The 19,761-nt window shown below is 42.3% G+C and overlaps 1 protein-coding gene across 4 annotated transcripts in view; it reads left to right on the plus strand.

Annotated features, from left to right (window-relative positions):
- Positions 1-11,893, plus strand: part of FBXL7 (F-box and leucine rich repeat protein 7) — a 177,392-nt gene extending 165,499 nt beyond the window's left edge. For 3 of the 4 annotated variants that reach the window (XM_023922128.2, XM_086898219.1, XM_023922130.2), the window contains 2 exons: positions 3,614-4,225; positions 8,808-11,893. In XM_023922128.2, coding sequence (XP_023777896.1) covers positions 3,614-4,225; positions 8,808-9,544 — 1,349 coding nt within the window. In that variant the 3' untranslated portion in view covers positions 9,545-11,893. Of the gene's footprint in view, positions 1-543; positions 907-3,613; positions 4,226-8,807 lie in introns of all 4 variants that reach the window. The other variant, XM_086898198.1, reaches the window with a different exon arrangement.
- Positions 11,894-19,761: the final 7,868 nt, after the last annotated feature.

Raw genomic sequence — 19,761 nt, forward strand, 5'->3', positions numbered from 1 at the left:
TGATCAAAGCTTTAATAAAAGGCATCATGCACAGAAGATTGGAGGCAAAGGGGCAAAAGAGGTCGTAGGGAGGGAAGTACAGGGCTGCTTTCTAATTTGCTTTTACTTTCTAAGATCACCAAAATTAAAGTTGAGTTTCTGGCTTGTAAACAGATGAGTTTACAAGAGAAATGCTTGTATAGGGCATTTGTGTGTATAAAGATGTGTATTGAGAACTGTAATCAGCAACTTCATTTGTACTTGCAGGGTTGTGTTTATTAGCGTTACACTGTCATTAAGTTGATCTTTCTCAGACTGCCCCAGCCTGTTGGCTAGCACTCAGTAAATGGTGAAGAACAAAATTTGAAACAAACTCCTAGAGGCTGAGATAGTGCCATAGGAAGCCCCTCCCAACAACACTAGAAAAGTCTGGAAAATGTGCAGTAGACCGAGTGTTTTGCTAAAGTTTTAAATGCTAGCAAAAAACTTTCCAAGTTTTTCCTGGCAATAAGGCTCCTGGACTCACCTGCTATTTTTTTATTTTTTTATTTTTTTTCCCCTTAGGGGTGTACAGTAAACAGTAAGCAGGAATACCTTCATGTGGAGTTCAGCTGAGCTACCAGCAAAATTCCTGTCTGGGAGCATATTGCATTACGGGCTCAGCAGAGCAGAAATGTGCTCGCAGCTCCCTTTTTTAAACACAATGACAACACTGTGGTCTCTTCTCACAATACTTTGTGGACTGGAGATGGGGCGTGTGCACGTGTCTCTATGGAAGTCCATGCCCCAAGGATGGAGGGAGCAAGTTTCACATGATGCACCTTCAGGACTGAAGGGAAAGGAAATACAGGATGCACATCTGGAACTGCTATACTAATGAGAGAATTAAGAGAGCACAAAGCACGGAGCATACACATAAAACAGAAGGTCAGGCCTATTTTAGCTGCAAGTCTAAGTTAAAAAACACGTAATAGTAATTCATTACGCACCCAGACTGTCTAAGGTATTGATTATTCACAGTGCCCAGGAGTGATGAAGGAATGCCACTTCTGATCCAAAAGCAGTGGAGATTAGCCGTATTAGCTTGGAGCATTGCTCACCAGGGGAAGGGGGGGAGAATCATGGAGTATGAAAAGCTTTTTTATGCTTAAGTAGAAATGGAAACTAATGAAGACTGTAGCCCGACAGAGATTTTAAGGTGTTTTTAACGATAACTGACTAAAAATGTATGTCTTCCAAATATGCTGTGTCTTACAGAAGGTACTCATTCCCACAGGACTAAAAATTGTTGAAAACAGATGTTAATAATTTAATTTTTTTGCTTTTGATTTTAATTCTATTTTGTGGACTAGAAACACATATTTGTTCTGTGGTTTTTTATTTATATCATTTTGTTTTCCTTTTTGTTCTGGTTTGTGTAAAACAAACAACCAACAATCAACCAAGGAAAAAGCCAAAAGCAAAGGAAAAAGTAAAAAGAAAGGAATTGACAATATCAAATACATGTACTAGTAGAAGATGCATCCAGCACTTGGAGAAAAAATGTATATTCTTTTATATTAGAAACATTCTTGTATTAAAATCCAAAAAAAGCAGCAAAAAGTAAAGGCTCTGCCACATATTCCACACATGTTTAGCTTCAGGCACTGTCATTGGTTTTGGTGATAATGTGAGGGAGGTCAAACATATGGTAAGTCCTTGCAAAAATTAATCTCAGGGACTGTTGCCTAAGATGCCTGTGGAGTCTGTGCTTGTCTGCAGGAGCCTGGCTGCTGCTGCTTGGTTTCTTTCTCTCCAGCTGTAAATCTCATTTTTAAAATACCAACATATACCAGATGCTTACCAAATAACACTCCTCGATGCAATTATTTGCAATAGCTGCCAGGGGGGTATTAGGAGCTCTCAAAGGGAGCAGAGTGTCTGCAAAGCCTACTCAGCATGAAGATACTCTTCTTGCTCATAAATACACAAATCCCTGTGTTAGGACCACATAGCCATAGCACAGACTCTGAAGCCTTGGGGAAAATATTTCCTTTCATTTGCTGAAACAGTGAATTTCAAAGAAAAACAAGATGCAGAAGAGGAAGAGGGAAGGAACTGGGCAGTATAGGTTTTTTTCTCCTCAGTGTGAGAGGGTGATTTTGATCTCTCTGCAACTCAGCTAGGTGATCTTGAGGAATTGGACTTTGTGTCTTGAGTTCTTCACCTAAATATTTGTGCCTCTTTCTCTTGCAGGCACACTGTGAAAATGCAAGGCCTGTGGTTGCTGTTGTTGTGGGTAGTGAGATCAGAGCAGGCCTGTGCTGGGCTAAATAAAAGCTTGACGGGGAAGTTTATGTGTAACCATCAAGTTCACCAAAAATGTATTTAATTCAAAAACTCTGCCCAGATCCTGGTGTGGACATGCTTGCTGAATGCATTTCTGACAGTATCTTGCTGAGCCCTTACCTGTGCTGTCACAGTCACACAGCTGCAGAGTCAGTGTCACTTAAGGGGCTGCCTCTGTACACAAAGTCTTTTGTTCCCTGAAATGAATGCACATTAATGTGACAGCAGGAGATGTGATGTGGAGAAAAGCTTAGTCCTCTAAAACATTGTCTGTCTGTGAAACTTGTTATTCTACTGGTCACTAAATTGTGGTTACTGTATTCATTTGTGGGTGGTGCTTTCCTTTGTGAAGAACATCTATTGAGATCAGTAGTGAGGTGGAGGGAGCATGCTCAGCAGCAACATGCATCTCTCATACACTGGTTGTATCTTGTGTAGCATACTACTAAAATATCCTTAGAGTCTCTGAACGTATTGCCCATGGCATTTGCTCAACTATCTAAGTTATATCTTAGTTGTCTTCCGGTATTTTACTTGGTTTTCTTCCAGTATGACAAACAGCCCTAGCAGAAAGTGTGTAAATATTGTATAACAATTCTCCAGCAATTTTCCAGGCATGCTGTTTCTTCATCAGTTACTTTTCTAGGCTGTTTTTTTTGTTTTTTCCAATCCAACTGAAGTTCATTTTAGTCCATTGGAAAGGAGTGTTTTCTGTGTGCACATGATGAACTAGTCACTGGGCTCTTGGTTTAACTTCAGAGTTCCAGTTTGCATGACTGAAAAATTAACTTCTCTGATGACACGTTGAAAATGGAGTTGAGCTTTTCCCATCTGCCCAAATCTGTGGAAGGAAGCAGCATTTGCCTTGTCAGCTCTTTTTTGGCCTCCTGCTGAATGGCTGAAAGAGCTGAGAGATGAAGGACCACAGCATCCTCTGCCCCTAAGAGCTGACAGCTATGCCAAGGTTATGAACAGTTACTTTCTGTCAAGAAAAAGTCTGTGACTCAAACGTAATAATTCCTTACAGCATTTAATTAAGAGTATAAAGAATTCTAATCCTTGGATTTTAAATAATCCTTCCGCTGCTGTCTTCTATTCAGGACTCAGAACTGCATCATCTCCTTTGCTCACATGGCTTTTGAAATATGTTTTCTCACTCTGACTGGTAGAAGTGACTGCTTGACCCCGCAACAAACCTCCAAAGGCCATCGTATGCCATTAGCAAATGGGCCAGCAGGGTGCTATGCTGTGCAGAGAGCTCTCTGCCTGTCAAGTGCTCATTAAAATTGTGTGTTCTATCTTCCAGATTCCGACCTGAGCATGCGCACGCTCAGCACACCCAGTCCAGCGTTAATATTTCCACCAAATTCCCCTGGGTTCCAAAATGGCAGAGGTTCGTCGACGTCTTCATCCTCAGTCACTGGGGAAACCGTTGCCATGGTCCATTCGCCGCCTCCGACCCGTCTCACCCATCCTCTCATCCGGCTGGCATCCAAGCACCAGAAGGAGCAGGCCAACATAGACCGGCTGCCCGACCACTCCATGATCCAGATCTTCTCCTTCCTGCCCACTAACCAGCTGTGCCGCTGTGCCCGCGTGTGCCGCCGCTGGTACAACCTGGCCTGGGACCCGCGGCTTTGGAGGACTATTCGCCTGACTGGCGAGACAATCAACGTAGACAGGGCTCTCAAAGTGCTGACGCGGAGGCTTTGTCAGGATACTCCCAACGTATGTCTCATGTTGGAGACGGTAATTGTTAGTGGCTGCAGGCGGCTCACAGACAGAGGACTCTACACCATTGCCCAGTGCTGTCCAGAACTGCGCAGGCTGGAGGTGTCTGGCTGTTACAACATCTCCAATGAGGCGGTCTTTGACGTTGTGTCGCTGTGCCCAAACCTGGAACATCTGGATGTGTCAGGTAACAGGGAATACAGATGCTTCTGATGTTTGTCAACCTCCATAAACTCACACTTATTGTTTCTGTGTTGTCTTTCAAGGACAGCAGTCTCCTGTCTCCTAACAGAACACCTGTGAGACAGGCACCACTAAAATCTCAGTGCCCCCAATGCCAGCAGCACCTCTGGAGTGGCCAGGCCACTTCCAAAGGAATTGAGATAACAGAGACAGCCTGTTCAAATGGCACAAGAATTTATTACAGGTTTTTGCACAAAGCACCCATAGAAGGGCCCATGCTGCAGTCAGTGCTACATCATGTGGTGAAGCATAGATACTTCAGCAAAATTTGTTTTATCTTTTTCACACACATGTATATGTAGATTTTCTATAGGTAATGAATACATCTGTAATCTGGTGACTTGAGGAGGAGCTCAGAATAAGTGCTAGGCTTTTTTTTCTGGGGATTAATATCAGTTGTCATCCCTAGCTAAACTTCAAGGTCCCCTTATTTCCATTGCTATTTTAACAGGACTTAGCCAGCTTGAACATTTTTCTCTTTTCTTCCCTTTTTTTTCTTTTTTTTTTTTTTTTTAAAGTAGCCATTGCATTTTAAAGCAGCATTGATCTGTTTAGATCAGCAGAAATGTTTTAAACAATTTTCTTCAAGCGTGCTCTGGGGAAACAAGATATTTTTTCCCAAGGTCAGTTGCACAGAATTTCCTCTCTGCAAATAGGTTGGCACTTAATGGAAAGGATGCAGCCAAGCAGAGCACTGAAGTAAATTTGCTGCTTAACATTTACTTTGTGATCTCATCTGTTATCAGTCTAATGCCATCATAAATCAGCTGAATCAGATTTGCCATTGCAGAGGTACCAGTGGTAACAAGCAGGATGAAGATGGGGATTAAACAACAGGGGATAGAAAGTGATGCTATCAAGTCTCTGGTATCACATACTTTTTCCAAGGTTATCTATCTGGTGTACACTGATTTTCATTATTTTCTCTGCCTTTTTTTTTTTTTTTTAAGCTGATTTGTCCAACTCACCCCATTCCTAGGATGGCAGAATGTCATGAAAGGCATCAAAACAAATATCATTAAATCAGAATTATGCCCTTTTTGTGATCGCTTTTTGAAACCACAAGGGTAATAAGGAGTCTATGGAACTCCACAAAAGTCTATTCACAGCGACCTTGGATATGAATTACTTGTTGTTGGTACTCACTGACATTAGTTCTGGATTGCTAATCACACATTCAGGTTGAAGCATCTCCAGTGCCAGGGGAAAATGTATATACCTGTGTGATTTGGACCTAGAGCTTAGAAGCTCACACTATGAGTGTACCTTGGGGCTTATATGTGGTTAAAAATGCTTTGGTCCACAGCCCTTGTTCATGGATGTGCTGTAGAACAAAGGTGATTTTTTCAAAGGCAGGGAAAAAGAAAAGATTATACCAGATCTTGAAATAGCTTCATTTGTGGTTTTCCCAACCCTCTTACTCTCAGACCCAGAAGGTAGCATCTGTCCTTGAGAGCTCATCAGTTTGGTATAAAGTGTGCAGGGGGCAAATAAAATACCTGTCTTCATTTTGTCTCATCAATGAGATAGGAAAGTAATTTTAATTTCTTTTTTTCCTAAGTTGTTCTTTCTATTTGGAGCATGTGAGGGAAAAATTCTGCTTTTGAACATGCTCAGAAGTCAGGGTTTGGGTATAGCTTTTGCTGCATGTACCATATGAATTGAGGATAATCAGTCTCCAGGCTCTTGTTTTGAGTCCCCTTTTTTCATTCTGATGTGGGTAATTTTGGAGCATGTTTTGGAAAGAGGATTCCATTTTTCCCTGCTTCTCTCTGTAGTTATGAGGACAAGGCTTGCGCCTCCATACTTAAGGAATTCTCAGGACTGAATTGTTTCACTTGTTTGGTTCCATACTGAGCAAGAGGACGTGGGGGTGTATGTTGGGGGGTGATGCTAGTTGCTAGTTGATTAAATCCCAGTTCAAAGTTGTACAATTAGTTGAATCCTTTTCCCCCTTGGGTGGCTACTTGGCAGCAAAAACTTACCAAAATCTTTAATGTCAAAACCAGATGTTTGTATTAACTTCAGGAGCTTTCCACAATGTAAGTTCTGTCACTGTCAGCATCTACTTTGTGGGCAGGTCTGAGATATTGCTAGAAGTTGTTTGAGCTTGACTGCAAGTTATTATCTAACATTCTAGCCAATGTTTTTTGGTCTGTTTGGATGTTTCTCCTCCTTTTTAGAAATCAGTTATACCTACTTTATGAAAAAATCCTGTTACAAGAGCTTTATTTTTACATTTTGTATTATTTAGGACAGAAAAAATTGTTGCGGACCCTGGAACCTGTCATTTTGCCTAAAATTCAGTCTGTGCTATACCAGCATGGACTCTTTTTCCTGGTGAAACCATTTTGAATATCCTTCCCATGAAATGTTTTACAGTGTAGCCAAAGTAACTAGAGATGGCAATGCTGAGCTTGACAAAGAAGTGGTCGCACAAGTGATGTATGTGACTCCAGCCCTGCTGTGAGACTTCTGACCCATTTACTTTCAGTTATGGTCATTAAACCTTCTTGAACTCTCAGCACACAGAATGTTCTCCTTGGCCTCGTGGATGCATCATTCTCAACAAGCTGGATTTAAAACTGAGTTCTGGTCAGAATATAAAATATCCAGACTGACTTCCTAATCCAGCAACCTCCTCAGCCAAATGCAACAGCAGCAGCTACATCAGGTGCAACAGAACCCTGCCTAGGTGCCAGCTTCTACTGTGAAACTCCTTTCATGCATTTTGTATCACCTACTTCAAAGAATATACTAGAGGTGAATTTTTTACAGCATTAGTATTGTACTGCTTCCCTTTAGAAAAATCCTTTATGTTGCTGAGTGTGTATACAGTACTTACCGGAAGGCAAAAGTATTCCCAGAGATTGCTCCAGAGCATGAATGGATCTGAAACAGCCTGAAGAGAAAAGAGCATTCAGGACAGTGTTTTACTTCAAGGTCCTGCTCCTGCACGACCTGTGGGCAATTTGCCCATTTAATGTGTGTGAGACCTAAGGTTAAATTCACATTTGAATTTGACTCACACACTTTAATTTGAAACCCAAATTAAAGAACGAGCATAAATTTAAATGATGAATGTAGAAATCTAGTTGCAAAGTAGTAGAAATCTAGGTGGCAAAGTGTTTCAAGTCCACATTGCACACTTCTTACAGCATTTGTGTGAGTCCACATGGTTGTGTCAAGTGATTTTTTTTTCCTTTTTGCTTTTAAGAGCTGAAGCATATTCAGACCTTCATCTAAGCCTCTGAATGACAGCTTTTAATAACGAGTGGTATAGCTTTGGGTCCTGTAAGTTTTTGAGGCAGTCTCCATACATCACCATGCTCATTAATTCCACACTACAGTATTTCTGCAGGGTTTCTGATACATGGAGCTCTAGGTCGTCACTTTTTATTAATCACTTCATATTGCTTGGCCAGTGTTCCAGCAATACAGAAAAGGTCTTTTTATTTCTACCTGGAGGCACCTCTTCAGGCATAACCTGCAGAACTCTGAGTAGCCATTTATGGCTAAAACTGTTGAACCTTAATTACTAATGGGTAGACTCTCCCTTTTTTCTTGCAGCTGTTTCTAGCTATGCTAATGCAAAGTGCCCAGCTGAACTTGGCACAGCTTAAGAATTTCCTTAAGAAGCCTAAGACTGCCAGTTTGCAGTGCAGCAGAAACCACACTTTCCAAAAAAAGCTTTCACTCTTCACTATGCAATGAGTGGAGGTTAAAAAACGGGAAAGTCCGTGTGTGTTTTTCCCTTTAATCTAGTTCTGTGTCTTTCCTTGCAAGGTCTGGTGTTTCTCTTCTAGTCTAGTTACCTCCATTCATGGCCAGACTTTCTCATTGGACACAATCCTTTCCTTTGTCTCTCTGTGTCCTCGCATGCCCTTAGTAGTCTGTTGGCTCCTACTAATTCTCCCCATTCTCCTTAGTTTATCCGAATCTCCACCCTTCTGCAAGCACACAGTTGTGCCATGCTTTTTCATCCTTCCCAATGCAGGCTTGGGGCTGGATTCACATCTGTTCTCCAAATGCTTGGGGCAGAAGCAGGGGGGAAAGGGAGCGGGGGTTGTGTTTTCTATAATGAGTTTGGATGGTAAAAGAGCCTCTGATGTTGGTTTGTAAATTCAGCCAGTCAGCAATGAGACTGATCAAAAAACTGCATTGGTTGTCACGTAGTATCCTTTTCTCTGACTGTCACTGGGTTCATATTGCAGTAACAGATCATAGGCTGTCCCCTGATAGACCCAGGACCACCATTTTACATTTGGGATATGGACAAAATCAGTCCATTGCTTTCCAGGGCTCACAATCTCAAAGCAACTTCACTGACTCCAGTGGAGTTTATTGTTTCCTCTGGTGGAGGGACTCAGCACAACAAATCAGAGGAGTCAGGCAGGGTGATTCCACTCTTGCAACATGAGGATACCTTCATCACGTCCAGCACACCGTTCCACACCTGCCTTTCTGGTCCTGCCGTGTGATTTGTTTTTACTGCTTGCTTAAACTCTCTGTGTTTTTCCACTTAGGCTGCTCCAAAGTAACGTGCATCAGTCTGACTCGCGAAGCCTCCATCAAGCTGTCTCCCTTGCACGGGAAGCAAATCTCCATCCGCTACCTGGACATGACAGACTGCTTCGTCCTGGAGGACGAAGGACTGCACACCATTGCCGCCCACTGCACTCAGCTGACCCACCTGTACCTGCGCCGCTGCGTCCGCATCACCGACGAGGGGCTGCGCTACCTGATGATTTACTGCACATCCATCAAGGAACTGAGCGTCAGCGACTGCCGCTTCGTCAGCGACTTCGGCATGCGGGAGATCGCCAAGCTGGAGTCGCGTCTCCGATACCTGAGCATCGCTCACTGCGGCCGCATCACGGACGTGGGCATCCGATACATAGCCAAATACTGCAGCAAGCTGCGCTACCTCAACGCGCGGGGCTGCGAGGGCATCACGGACCACGGCGTGGAGTACCTCGCCAAAAATTGCACAAAACTCAAATCGCTGGACATCGGCAAGTGCCCGCTGGTCTCAGACACCGGCCTGGAGTTTCTAGCCCTCAACTGCTTCAACCTAAAGCGCCTGAGCCTGAAATCCTGCGAGAGCATCACTGGGCAGGGCCTGCAGATCGTGGCTGCCAACTGCTTTGACCTGCAGATGTTGAACGTGCAGGACTGCGAAGTCTCTGTGGATGCTCTGCGATTTGTTAAACGACATTGCAAGCGCTGTATTATAGAGCACACCAACCCTGCTTTCTTCTGAAGGGACACCCCACACCTGTCATTGCAATGCAGTATTAAAAACACTGATGTATAAACACACGCTCCCATATTCAGTAATGCTCTCTTTTCTGTCGCTCACGGGAGTCTGTTTTTCTTGTACCTTATAGGTGAGGGGGTGTTTCTTAAGGACTATTTTGTTTGCTTTTTGTATGATCACTTTTTAAGGTGCCGTGGGTCTCTGTGGAGAGGCTGCCTTAATGCAAAAGCAATGAGTGCTCAACATCCCCGGTGGGGTGTCATTTCCATAAGAGCCATGATCTTGTCCCAGGCTACAGTAGCTGCCTCCAAAGGAAATAGCACATAATCCCTCCTTTGGAGATGCTACTAAGCTGTGTCAAATATATCTGAATTCTAGCTGTGCTCACAAAGCTGACTATGCAATATTGTGTCTGTGTTCCCCAAGTCTTTCCAATATGGCTGATAAATCATCCTCTTGTCTCCAAGAAGTATCTTTTTGGTAGTCATCCATTGTAATCCCTCAGGAAATACTGGGTAATATTCTTAAACATACTCATTTGAGGCAGAGTAAGACCTTCTGGCTATCGCTGAGCACCTCTGTGGAGTGAATCTGGATGTTGTGCCCATGCATGGATTCTCTTGGGAAGCCAACCTCCAGGTTACTTGTGCATCATCACTACTTGCCTTCATTTCTAAATTTGTCCTCTCCTGCATGTGTAGTACCACCCTCTGGTAGTAGATAGGGACTTCTGTCTCTGATAAGCAGGGATGTATTCACCTGAGTGAAGGAGAACAAATGAGATCTTGGTGGCCTGGCAAAAGGAAAAGCCAGCAAGCCAGCCTGAGAGGCTGCTGTAATTCTGCAACAAGCTGAGATAGTACTGTAGGACAGCAGAGAGGCTCTAAGGCATTGTGGAGCAGCTTGCACAGGGCAGTCCCAATTGCTGTGTGGCGTGGCTGAAACCAGAAAGTCTGGCTTTGTCCCTTTGCTGTAGCTCTTCAGCAGCTGTGGCACCACTGCAGTGAATGCTCCCTGAGCAAACCAGGCTTGCATTTGAGGTAAAGTTAGTATGTGCCTTAATACACTTGGAAACCTGACCCTTTTCTGTGGCCTTCCAGTTCAAAGGATAGATGGCTGATCTCAAGATTTCAAAGACATTAGCCTCATGTTAGGTAATACCCCCAGGGACAGAGGGGATTGGAGTGTTATTCACATTAGATTTAAATTTTTTGAGACTTTGGCTGTGTGTCTTCCCTTAGGCTGGAGATTCAGCTGCGTTCAACAAAGAATTAAACAGCACAGTTGCCCCGTGACACTGGGAGCTCCTGGTACTCTCAAGGTCACTCTTGCTCTTGCATGAGCAGGGGTGTTTTGGAAGTCCCCCATCTCATTGGCTCCTTCCCCAGAGTGTGTGGTTGATTCATGGTTACTTTCTTAATAATTTTTTGGCAGCTGTTCCTCTGCATTTTCACGTGTAATGCTCAGATCTGAAAGCCAGATACGTGAGGGGTGATGATATTTTCAGGCAGGCCCCCTGTGCCTGACTGACAGGTGAATTCATATGTTCAGCTCAAATCCTGTAAGTGTCTCATAAGAAGGGAAGCACTGTGTCTGTTTTTCATAAGCAGTAGTTCCATCATCTCCAGACAACACTAATAAAATCAGTGGTATCAAGTGAAAATCAATATGCTCAAGAAAAACACGTAACTGCTGAGGAAATACTTATAACAATGCTCTCTCAAATTGCAGGAAAAAAAGGGGGGGGGAAAGGGCAATATGGTTTATGTCCCTGGAGAGGGAACTTGTTGTACTGCTGCAAAAATTCCTGTAACTTATGTATGTTCCTTCAGTTTTGGATTTTTTAATATACAGGATGGCATCAGTTCTGAATTATAAATTAAGCTATACTGAAGTTAAGAGGGCCAGGGAAAATGAACTTGTCATTGCTACTGTTACAGGTCAGTGACTAACATGAAATGATACCATCCCTTGGATGGGTAATTTCATTTTGGTTTTCCTTTCCATATTTCTAAAATTAGAGATTTTTCTCCAGCAAGTAATACAATATATTTTATCCGAGCCAGCTATACTCTCTGTTTATCCTTTATCTAAAAATGGCCTCAAAAGAATTTAAATGTTGAGCCCTGAGAATGGTGGGATTTTGAGCCATTTGCACTCATGAAATATAAGGCCTCACTAGTAACATTTAATTGTTTATGAAAAAAAAAAGCTACTTTTCTGGCTATGTTAAATTGAGTGAATAGTGCTACATGGTTTTAAAAGTTTCTAATGTTTAAATTGGCCTGTACTGTACAAATCTCACTATAAAGTCTTAATTTGCTACCAAGAAATAAAGCAATATACTGGTAACTGATGAGCATGCAGCGTCATTTGCACTAACTGATCAACTGCTAGTGAAAAAGTAAAGTTTAAATTCTTGTAAAACTCAAAAAATTAGGTGGGTGATTGAGCATATCAACCCATCAGGAAGGTGAATGACTATTAAAAGAGGGAAAAAATTATTATGGATTATGACCTCGCCTATCTCTCTCTTTAAAATTTGATTTTCCTCATGTGGTTTTTTTGACCCTGAAACATAATCAGAAACGGAAAGTGTAAGTAAAAGAAAATAAAACACATTAAAAAAAGTTGTATAAAAATTTCAGGAGGGCCTCTGCATTGGTTTAAAGGCATGTTAACATATTTGATGAGAAAAGTAAAATGGAACGACTGAAAGGGTAGAGCACTTGCTGGAGCAGTGTTATCTTTTGAATGCTCTAGAAACCCTTCTCTGGGGGGCACTGTTGGAAAGTTAATAAAGGTAATTTTTCTAAGCCAAATGTTTTTAAGTACATAGTCTTACATGATCTGAGTTGGTGCTCTGAGACTGCTACTTATTTCAAGAAAATTTGAACTTAACTTATTGGTGCAGCTTGCCTGATTTGACTTTTAACCTTTTTTCCTATGTCTACTTCCAAAATGACAGAACCAGAAAATAGTGGAAAAAGCTGCACTGGAAAAAACTGAAATAGTGCATGTGGAGTTGAGTTTTCTGGAAGGATTGCAATGTGTGACTGATGTGTCTTCTTAGTTTAGGGTTAGCAAAGACTATAAATTTCCTGAGTGAAAATATAGGTGATTCTTGAACCATAAAATTCAGGCTCAAGCGCTGAGGCTTCCTCTGCTCTGCAACAGCATATGGTGATCTCATCAAAGAAAGGCAGCAATGAATCACATCAGTCAGGCTGGCATGCTGTTTATGTCTTTGGAATCATTTGTGTCCTCTAGAGAGGGGTCTCTTAGAAAGGCACATCTAAACTACCGTGTGCTGTGATTACAGCCAAAACTCTGTGTCTAGGTATTCATCCTTCCCTTGGCTTTTGTAAAAAGTAGAACTGCATTTTTCCTATTAGCAGCATGAAACTGGTGAGAAGTGCAACACTTTTGCCTCCTTGAGCTGTGCTTGTCTGGCTTCCTACAGAATGCAGAACAGCTTCTGTTGGATGTCTTGAACTCAGAACCATGGTCCAGACAGAAACCTTCAGCAGTGGCTTATGCGGTTTCTCTAAACTTCTAAACTTTGATCTGAAAAATTAAAAAGCTAGTAAAATATCTAATTTTAGCGCTAGGCTTGAAGCAGGTCCAAACTCTTATTAAAAAGAAACACAGTGATTATTTGGACTGCAGGCAGGCTGCCCCTCAGCTGCCAGTGTTAGTTTAGAGGGGAAAAGTTCTCTGACAGGGTTGGTGCATGGCTCTTCTTCCCCCAGCATTCCCCAGGAAAGTAACCTACCCTCAGTTTTTTTTGTAATTTTGTCAGTTTAGCTATGCATACTGAAACTTCCCATGCTGGGCTTTGAAAATGTTAGTTGAAATGGTTCATCTGGTTCTGTAAATAAAGCTGGAGGAAATGTCATTTTGTTCATGTTAAACTCCAGGTGACCTTTCCTTTGAAAATGGTCCATTGCTCTTCATCTCCTCTAAGGCCTTCAGAGTGAAAGTGTGAGCCTTGCCAGGAGGTCAGCTTTGGGACAAGGATGTGTCTTCCTGATCTCCCAGTAAGTTTCACCTAAATTTAGCTGCATTACATGTCTTTGAACATCTGAAATTCTGTAACCAGGGAGAAAAGGAACATGCTCAGATCTCTTGGAGCTTGTAGTCTGGCAAGGCTGAGATTTGGCAAAGCTAAGAGGCATTTATCACTCTGGCAGTGTGAAGGAGGAAATGACCTGAATTATATGGAAGCTGCCTGGAAAGTCAAGGCAGGGTTGAAAGATGGGGTTTTGAGAGCTGGGACAAGAAGGACAAGGAGATTTCCTGGGCAAGGGGGACTGGGACTGAGATGACAAGAGACTGAATGATTTTCGGCAAAGAAACTGGGACTGGGGTTAAGAGAGATGGGTTTGTATGACTGGTTGAGCAGGGAGAGTTGGGCCAAAGGAAGTAAAGAATGAAGTTTAGGGTAGGAAGAGAAACATGAAGAAAATTGATTGAACTTCATTTAAATACAGTACACTCCCTTGGCACAGGCTCTACAAGCTGTTTAGCTGTTTCAGTGAGGATGTGTCAAGTTTGAAACCAAAAATAAAGTAGTAATTTTGCATCTACTGCATCCAGTATTTACACATATCTATATATATAGATATAGATATATAGATATACAGATATATAGATATCTAGTGAGGCCAGAAAGTCTTTACCAGCAGAAGTATATAGGTTTACCGGTATGTGAAGGTCTGAGAGATTGTTAGCCTCGGTGTCTTTTTTCTGTCCTTGTATCTTTGTGTGAGAAGAGCAAGGAAGGCAGGTTTATAAGGTCTGTTCTTCTTTGGAGCTGCATGTCAGCAACACCAGCCGCTCAGCTTTGCTGAGGTGCAGCCACCAGTGTGAACCCAGACTCATGCCATTTTTGAGGACTGTTAAAGGGCATAATAATCACATATTAAAATTACTTCCAGGCAGTAGACATCAGAATTCAAACTTAGCCTAACAAAAATACATTTGACTGAACAGTGTTACTGCATGCTATTAAACAGATTAAATCCATTTTCTCTGTAAAAGCTGAGGGATGTTTATTTTCATGCACCCTGCTGCACAGATTCAGAGCAGGTTTTTCCTCCATCTTTGTCTTCTGTAAAAACCGGATAGAAACATCAGGTCATTTTTTCCCTTGTCCTCTGGATGATCACAGAGGCACAAGTGATATTTAAACTAGTCAGTAGAAATCTTTTCCAAGTAGGCTCTGCTAATGCAAATTTTAAAAATACTATGTGTTCAATAATCCAGTTGGCCACAGATATCTCAGAATAAGCCAATATAGAAGTTACTAAACAGGCATCAGAGGAAGAACCAAAGGAACCAGAAGGAGGGGACCTTTTAAAACAAATAACCCCCCAAGCTTTTATAAATTACTCTGGTACTTATAATGCAGAACAGAAATCTTAGCCATTCCTTCTAGCACTAAAGCTACTGTGTTCTTTGGGTTAGAATAGATTAGTTTTCCTTTGTTTTTTAAAGAAACATTGCATGCTGTAGCCTCAAGCTCACACAAACAGTAGAAATGGAAAAAGTCATCTTGCAAAGTGGAAAAAGAATGCAGAGAGGGATCTGTGCCAAAAGGAATGAATGTTTTTAACAGTTTCATGTTTCATTGTCTATCTTTGATGGGTTTTAAAACATGCTTTTTTAAAACAAGTAAATGGCCATTCTTGAGATGCTTTGTTGCTTTTTCAATATACTCCATTCACACAATTGCCTCAGCAGACACATCAGAGCTTTGGAAAAATTGAAATTCTAGCTATGAAAAATAAGTGTAGCTAATGTATAGTTTGTAATTTAATTTAATTCAAGCTTTATCAATTTTTTTCACATCTTAATCACTTGTCCTATAAAGGATATATCCCAAGCCTTTATCAGGACAGCTGCAAAAATATTTCTAAATGTTTAGAACAGATTCTATTTTTCTGACACCCCAATTTTGCCCTGGTTGTCTGTTCCTGGTCTGTTGTATGCTGTGAAGATCCTTTCAAGAACAGGGTTTACATCTGGACTTAAATTACATTCTATTTGATTGCTTTATGGTTATGTATCTCATGTGGTATTACAATTGTTGATGGGTCTTTTGTGACGATACACTGCAGAGTGACTACCTGCATTTCAGCATGGAAATGCAATGGACTAACATGATGTGACATAACAGTTGGCTGAGCCTGCATTTTCATGGGTGGTACCTGCTGTGGGTCTAAAAATACCCACCCATAGCAGTGTTGGTACTTTTGTAGTGATTTATTCCTTAACTGCATGAAGCATCTTCTGTTTCATTTGGCATCAATGACAGGACCAAACTCTAACTACACCTGCTTTGGGCAAGGTAGTAGAGTCATGACCTTTCCTCCATGCTGTCCTTTCCTTTTTTTCCTTCTGCCCTCAGAGTTGTATAAGTTCCTGTGACAGTCTGAGGTATTCCACCTCCACAGTTCTGGATAATTCAAATGATGGATGTCTCAGTATTAATAGGATGAATAAGGCCATTTACTTGGCAGGCAATCCAGGAGAGTAACTGAGGGGACTGACTAAAAGTTACTTAGTGGCCAAATCTTGCTGATGTTTCTCAATGCAGGTGGGAAGTCCATGCACAAATGTCCGTAAATATGATGCTTTCTGATGCTTTTTCTTAAGGGGACGTGTGGAACTACAAGGTGAATAAGGTGGGGGAAAGAGGTCTGCATAATCAAGCCATTGAAATCCTCTTTGTTAAAGTAGTGTAGTAGAAAATCAGGTATACATCTCTCATGATGTATATGGTCATGTCATACCTCGGTGACACTGCTGGGCCAGCACCACAGGGGATTTTTTCTCTCTGCCACTGTATTCCTATACCTGAACAACAGAGAAATTACCCAGACTTTCTGTATATGTGCCCCAAGTGACTCTGAATTTCTGGTGTTTTTAATCTCCAACAACGTCCTGTCCTCCCTCTCTCTCTGAGCAGCTGCTGAGCTGGGAAACCATCCCAAGGGCCACCTCTTGGTGGGAACTGGCCAAGAGTGTCATCTCTGCTGCTGCCACCTCCCCAGCTGGGCTGACAGATTCTCTCAATGCTGAAACCTGAATCCCTGCTGCTGTTCCCTCTGAAATGTGGTTGCCTCTCCCTTTTCCTTTCCTTGAGGTTTGCTCACCACAAATAGCTCTCCCTTCACACGGGCGGGAGAGCAGTGGTGCCACCATGGTGGGACCTGCTGCATTTTCCAGAGAACCAAGAGGAAAGGACTGTTCAAGCAAGCGCCTGGCATTTGGCAGTAATCCCAGAACCATGAAGGGTCACTTGATTTTTCAGAATGGAGAAGAATATCCCAGAAATATATCTGCTTGAAACAGCCTGGTGTGCAATGGAAAACCTGGCAAATGTTTAGTGGCAGTATGTTCTTGCTGCTGGGGCATTCACAGCGTTTGCATGTTTATGTGTGCAGGGGTACCTGCAGTCTTAAAGCAGCAATTCCACTGTCAACATCCAGTGAAACATTCCACTGTCATGATGTCAGTGAAAAGGGAAAAGAAATGCCATCCTTTCCTGTGGATCCAGGCTGGACTCTGGAGTGCCCTGAGGCATGCCGGGCCTCCTGTCAGGTGTTTGGCACTCCAGTGCCATTCCTTAAATGCTGGAGTTACAAGAGGAAAGTCTGCTTGGTGGGGTATCCATCCTGCAGGGACTGTTGGAGCCCTGTCATAAACCCAGGACAGAAACAGGAGAAAGGGGTCAGGAGCTCCTCCTAGAAATGTGCATTCTGCAGAAGTTTTCTTGGCATCCCTCCCAGACAGATTTTTCTCCAAAGAGTTTACACAGAGCAGGAACAGCTCAGAACAGCAAAGGGACCTGTGACAAGGCTGAGGTGACCACATCCTGATAAGCTAAGGGGAAGTTGTTGAAAATGCAACACAGAGACATGTTAAGAGAGACTCCAAGCTCTTAAATTTATTTCTGCAAAATGAGGGGAGGGTGTTTTTCTGTTGGTTTGGGTTTTTTTAAGTAATGGCCTTCTAGAGTTGCTTGGTATTTACCCTTTGTAGGGGAAACCTCATCCAAAAGAACTGAGACTGGCTTATCTTCAGATCAGAAGGGTGTCTGATTTCTTAACATTGGTCTATGTTTTTGGAAAGCAAATTTTGATGAAGACACAAGATGGCCTTGCAGTCTGAACTTTGGAGTTCATAAATCTCTGGCAGGTTAGATTTGAAAGCATGACAAAGCAGCCCCTTTCCCTGCCAAAAAGTAAGAAAAAACAAGGGATAATTGCATCAAAATTCACCATAAAGAGAGCAAAGGAATTTGGGGCTGAAAGCTGAACTGCAAGTGGTAATGTGTAATCTTTTGCTTATAAGATGTTTTCTCCTGTGGGAGTCAAATGTGGTACTGTGAAGCTGAAGGGTAAATTGAAGTTATAAAGATTACATGAAGTGAGCACATGGATAAATGAGGCTGTAGGGAAGAACCATCACAGCTTTTCTACAAGAAATCCAAAGAGTTAATAAATACAATGAGGAGTTGTCAGGCTGTGGAGCTGGGGGCACCCAAAGAGTTTTAAGAACGGTTTCTGTGTCTGTGTCATCACAGTGTGGGCTAGGATGCTTTGTCTGGAAAAGAGTTTATAATGGCGAGAGGTGACACACATGACAAAGGTCATGTAATCATGGATGGCTGAAGGGATGAAGGGACTGAATGTTTACCATGAATAATAGTGGGGAAAAGAAGAAATCTGGGGCATCGTGTGAAACCAGTAGGTAAGAGATCCATAGCAAATTAGAGTAGTTCTTTGTTTGCCATTTGTTAAAGCCTTAGACCCCTGCCATGGGGTGTTGTAGATGCTAAATGTTCACATCATTTAAGAAGAGACTGGACGAGTTTGTGGAGCAAAAGTGTGTGTGCAGCTGTTAAATACAACAGAAAACCTCTGGCTCAGGAAATGCCTGAGGCACCAAGTCTTGGAGCCTGGCAGGCTATGCTGGGAAAATAGGCTTGCTCTATTCTTGTGCTTCTCTAGGCGTCTGGTTTTGGCTACAGTCAGCCAGACTGTTCAGCTACATGGGCCTTTTTGTCAGCAGCTGTTTTCGTGTTTTGGTATCTGTCTCAGCAGATCCGTGACACAGAGCACATACTCATTTGTTGTTTGCAATGCCCTTATTCAGAGTTGCTCAAGGTTCTCCAAATCAAATGTTTTCATCACCATCTTTTCTGAAATCCTTCAGACTGGAAAACCCAGTCCGCTCAGGAGCTAAGATTCTCGTCTGTTGACTCTCATGGAAGTAAGCTCTTGAAATCTTGCTGAGGGCTTGGTACTCTGCATATTTCAGCCATTTTGCTGCAGGCTGCAATGACAGCATGTCTACATTTTGAAGAGAGAGCAGGGGAAGGAGAGTATTTTATGCTCCTTCCACCTCCTGAAATTTGGGATGCTAGTCACAGAGACATAGATTTTCCAGGTCTCTCTCACTTCTCTCATCTACAGCTAAAATTCTGGAAATCAAGAAACCTCTTGATTTTTGTAAGACTGCATCTTTGTAATCAAGACCAGAATTTGTCCAGAGCCTCTTCTCAGTCGAAGAAGTTTAAGCATCTCTGCTTTCCTTTATTAACTTTTAGCAAGGCCTGCCATGTGTCAGCACAAGCAGCTCTATCAGGTCAGTTGCCCACTCAGGTCAAACTGTGATGTTTGCTGGATGATCAGAATTAAATCTTCCTCAGATGCCTAGAAGGCAGGACATAACCAATGAATATACATGACAGAAACTATACTGTCACCAAGTGCCAGCTCATATGTTTCCCAGACTCCTCTGGAGGAGGCAGAAATTATCTCCAAATCAGCAACACAGAGTCCCTTCTCTGCTCCTTCAAATCCTTTGCCTGCTTCTGGCCCTGGGCCCACACAAATACCCAAACACAGCGAGGAATATAAATTTGCAAGGGTCTCAGCTTTCATAATAAGACTAAGTTGTTTTGATTTAAGTGTGCTCGTCTTGCCAAGGTTGGAAAAAATTAGTCCATTCTCCTTATGGCTGAATGTCAAGGTACACTCAGGTTTTCAGACAAATACCCCAAATGTGCCCATGTAAATGCACAACTGAATCAAGACCAAGAGCGTTGGAGAACTTAACTCTTTCTTTGATAATTTTTTTAGGGAAACATAGAGAAAAATAGGAAGCTCTGGCAGTATGAGAGGATGAAGTCCTTGCGTTGAACAAGG

Source organism: Cyanistes caeruleus, chromosome 1 (genome assembly GCF_971803275.1).
Source record: "Cyanistes caeruleus chromosome 1, bCyaCae1.hap1.1, whole genome shotgun sequence".
Classification (NCBI taxonomy): Eukaryota; Metazoa; Chordata; class Aves; order Passeriformes; family Paridae; genus Cyanistes; species Cyanistes caeruleus.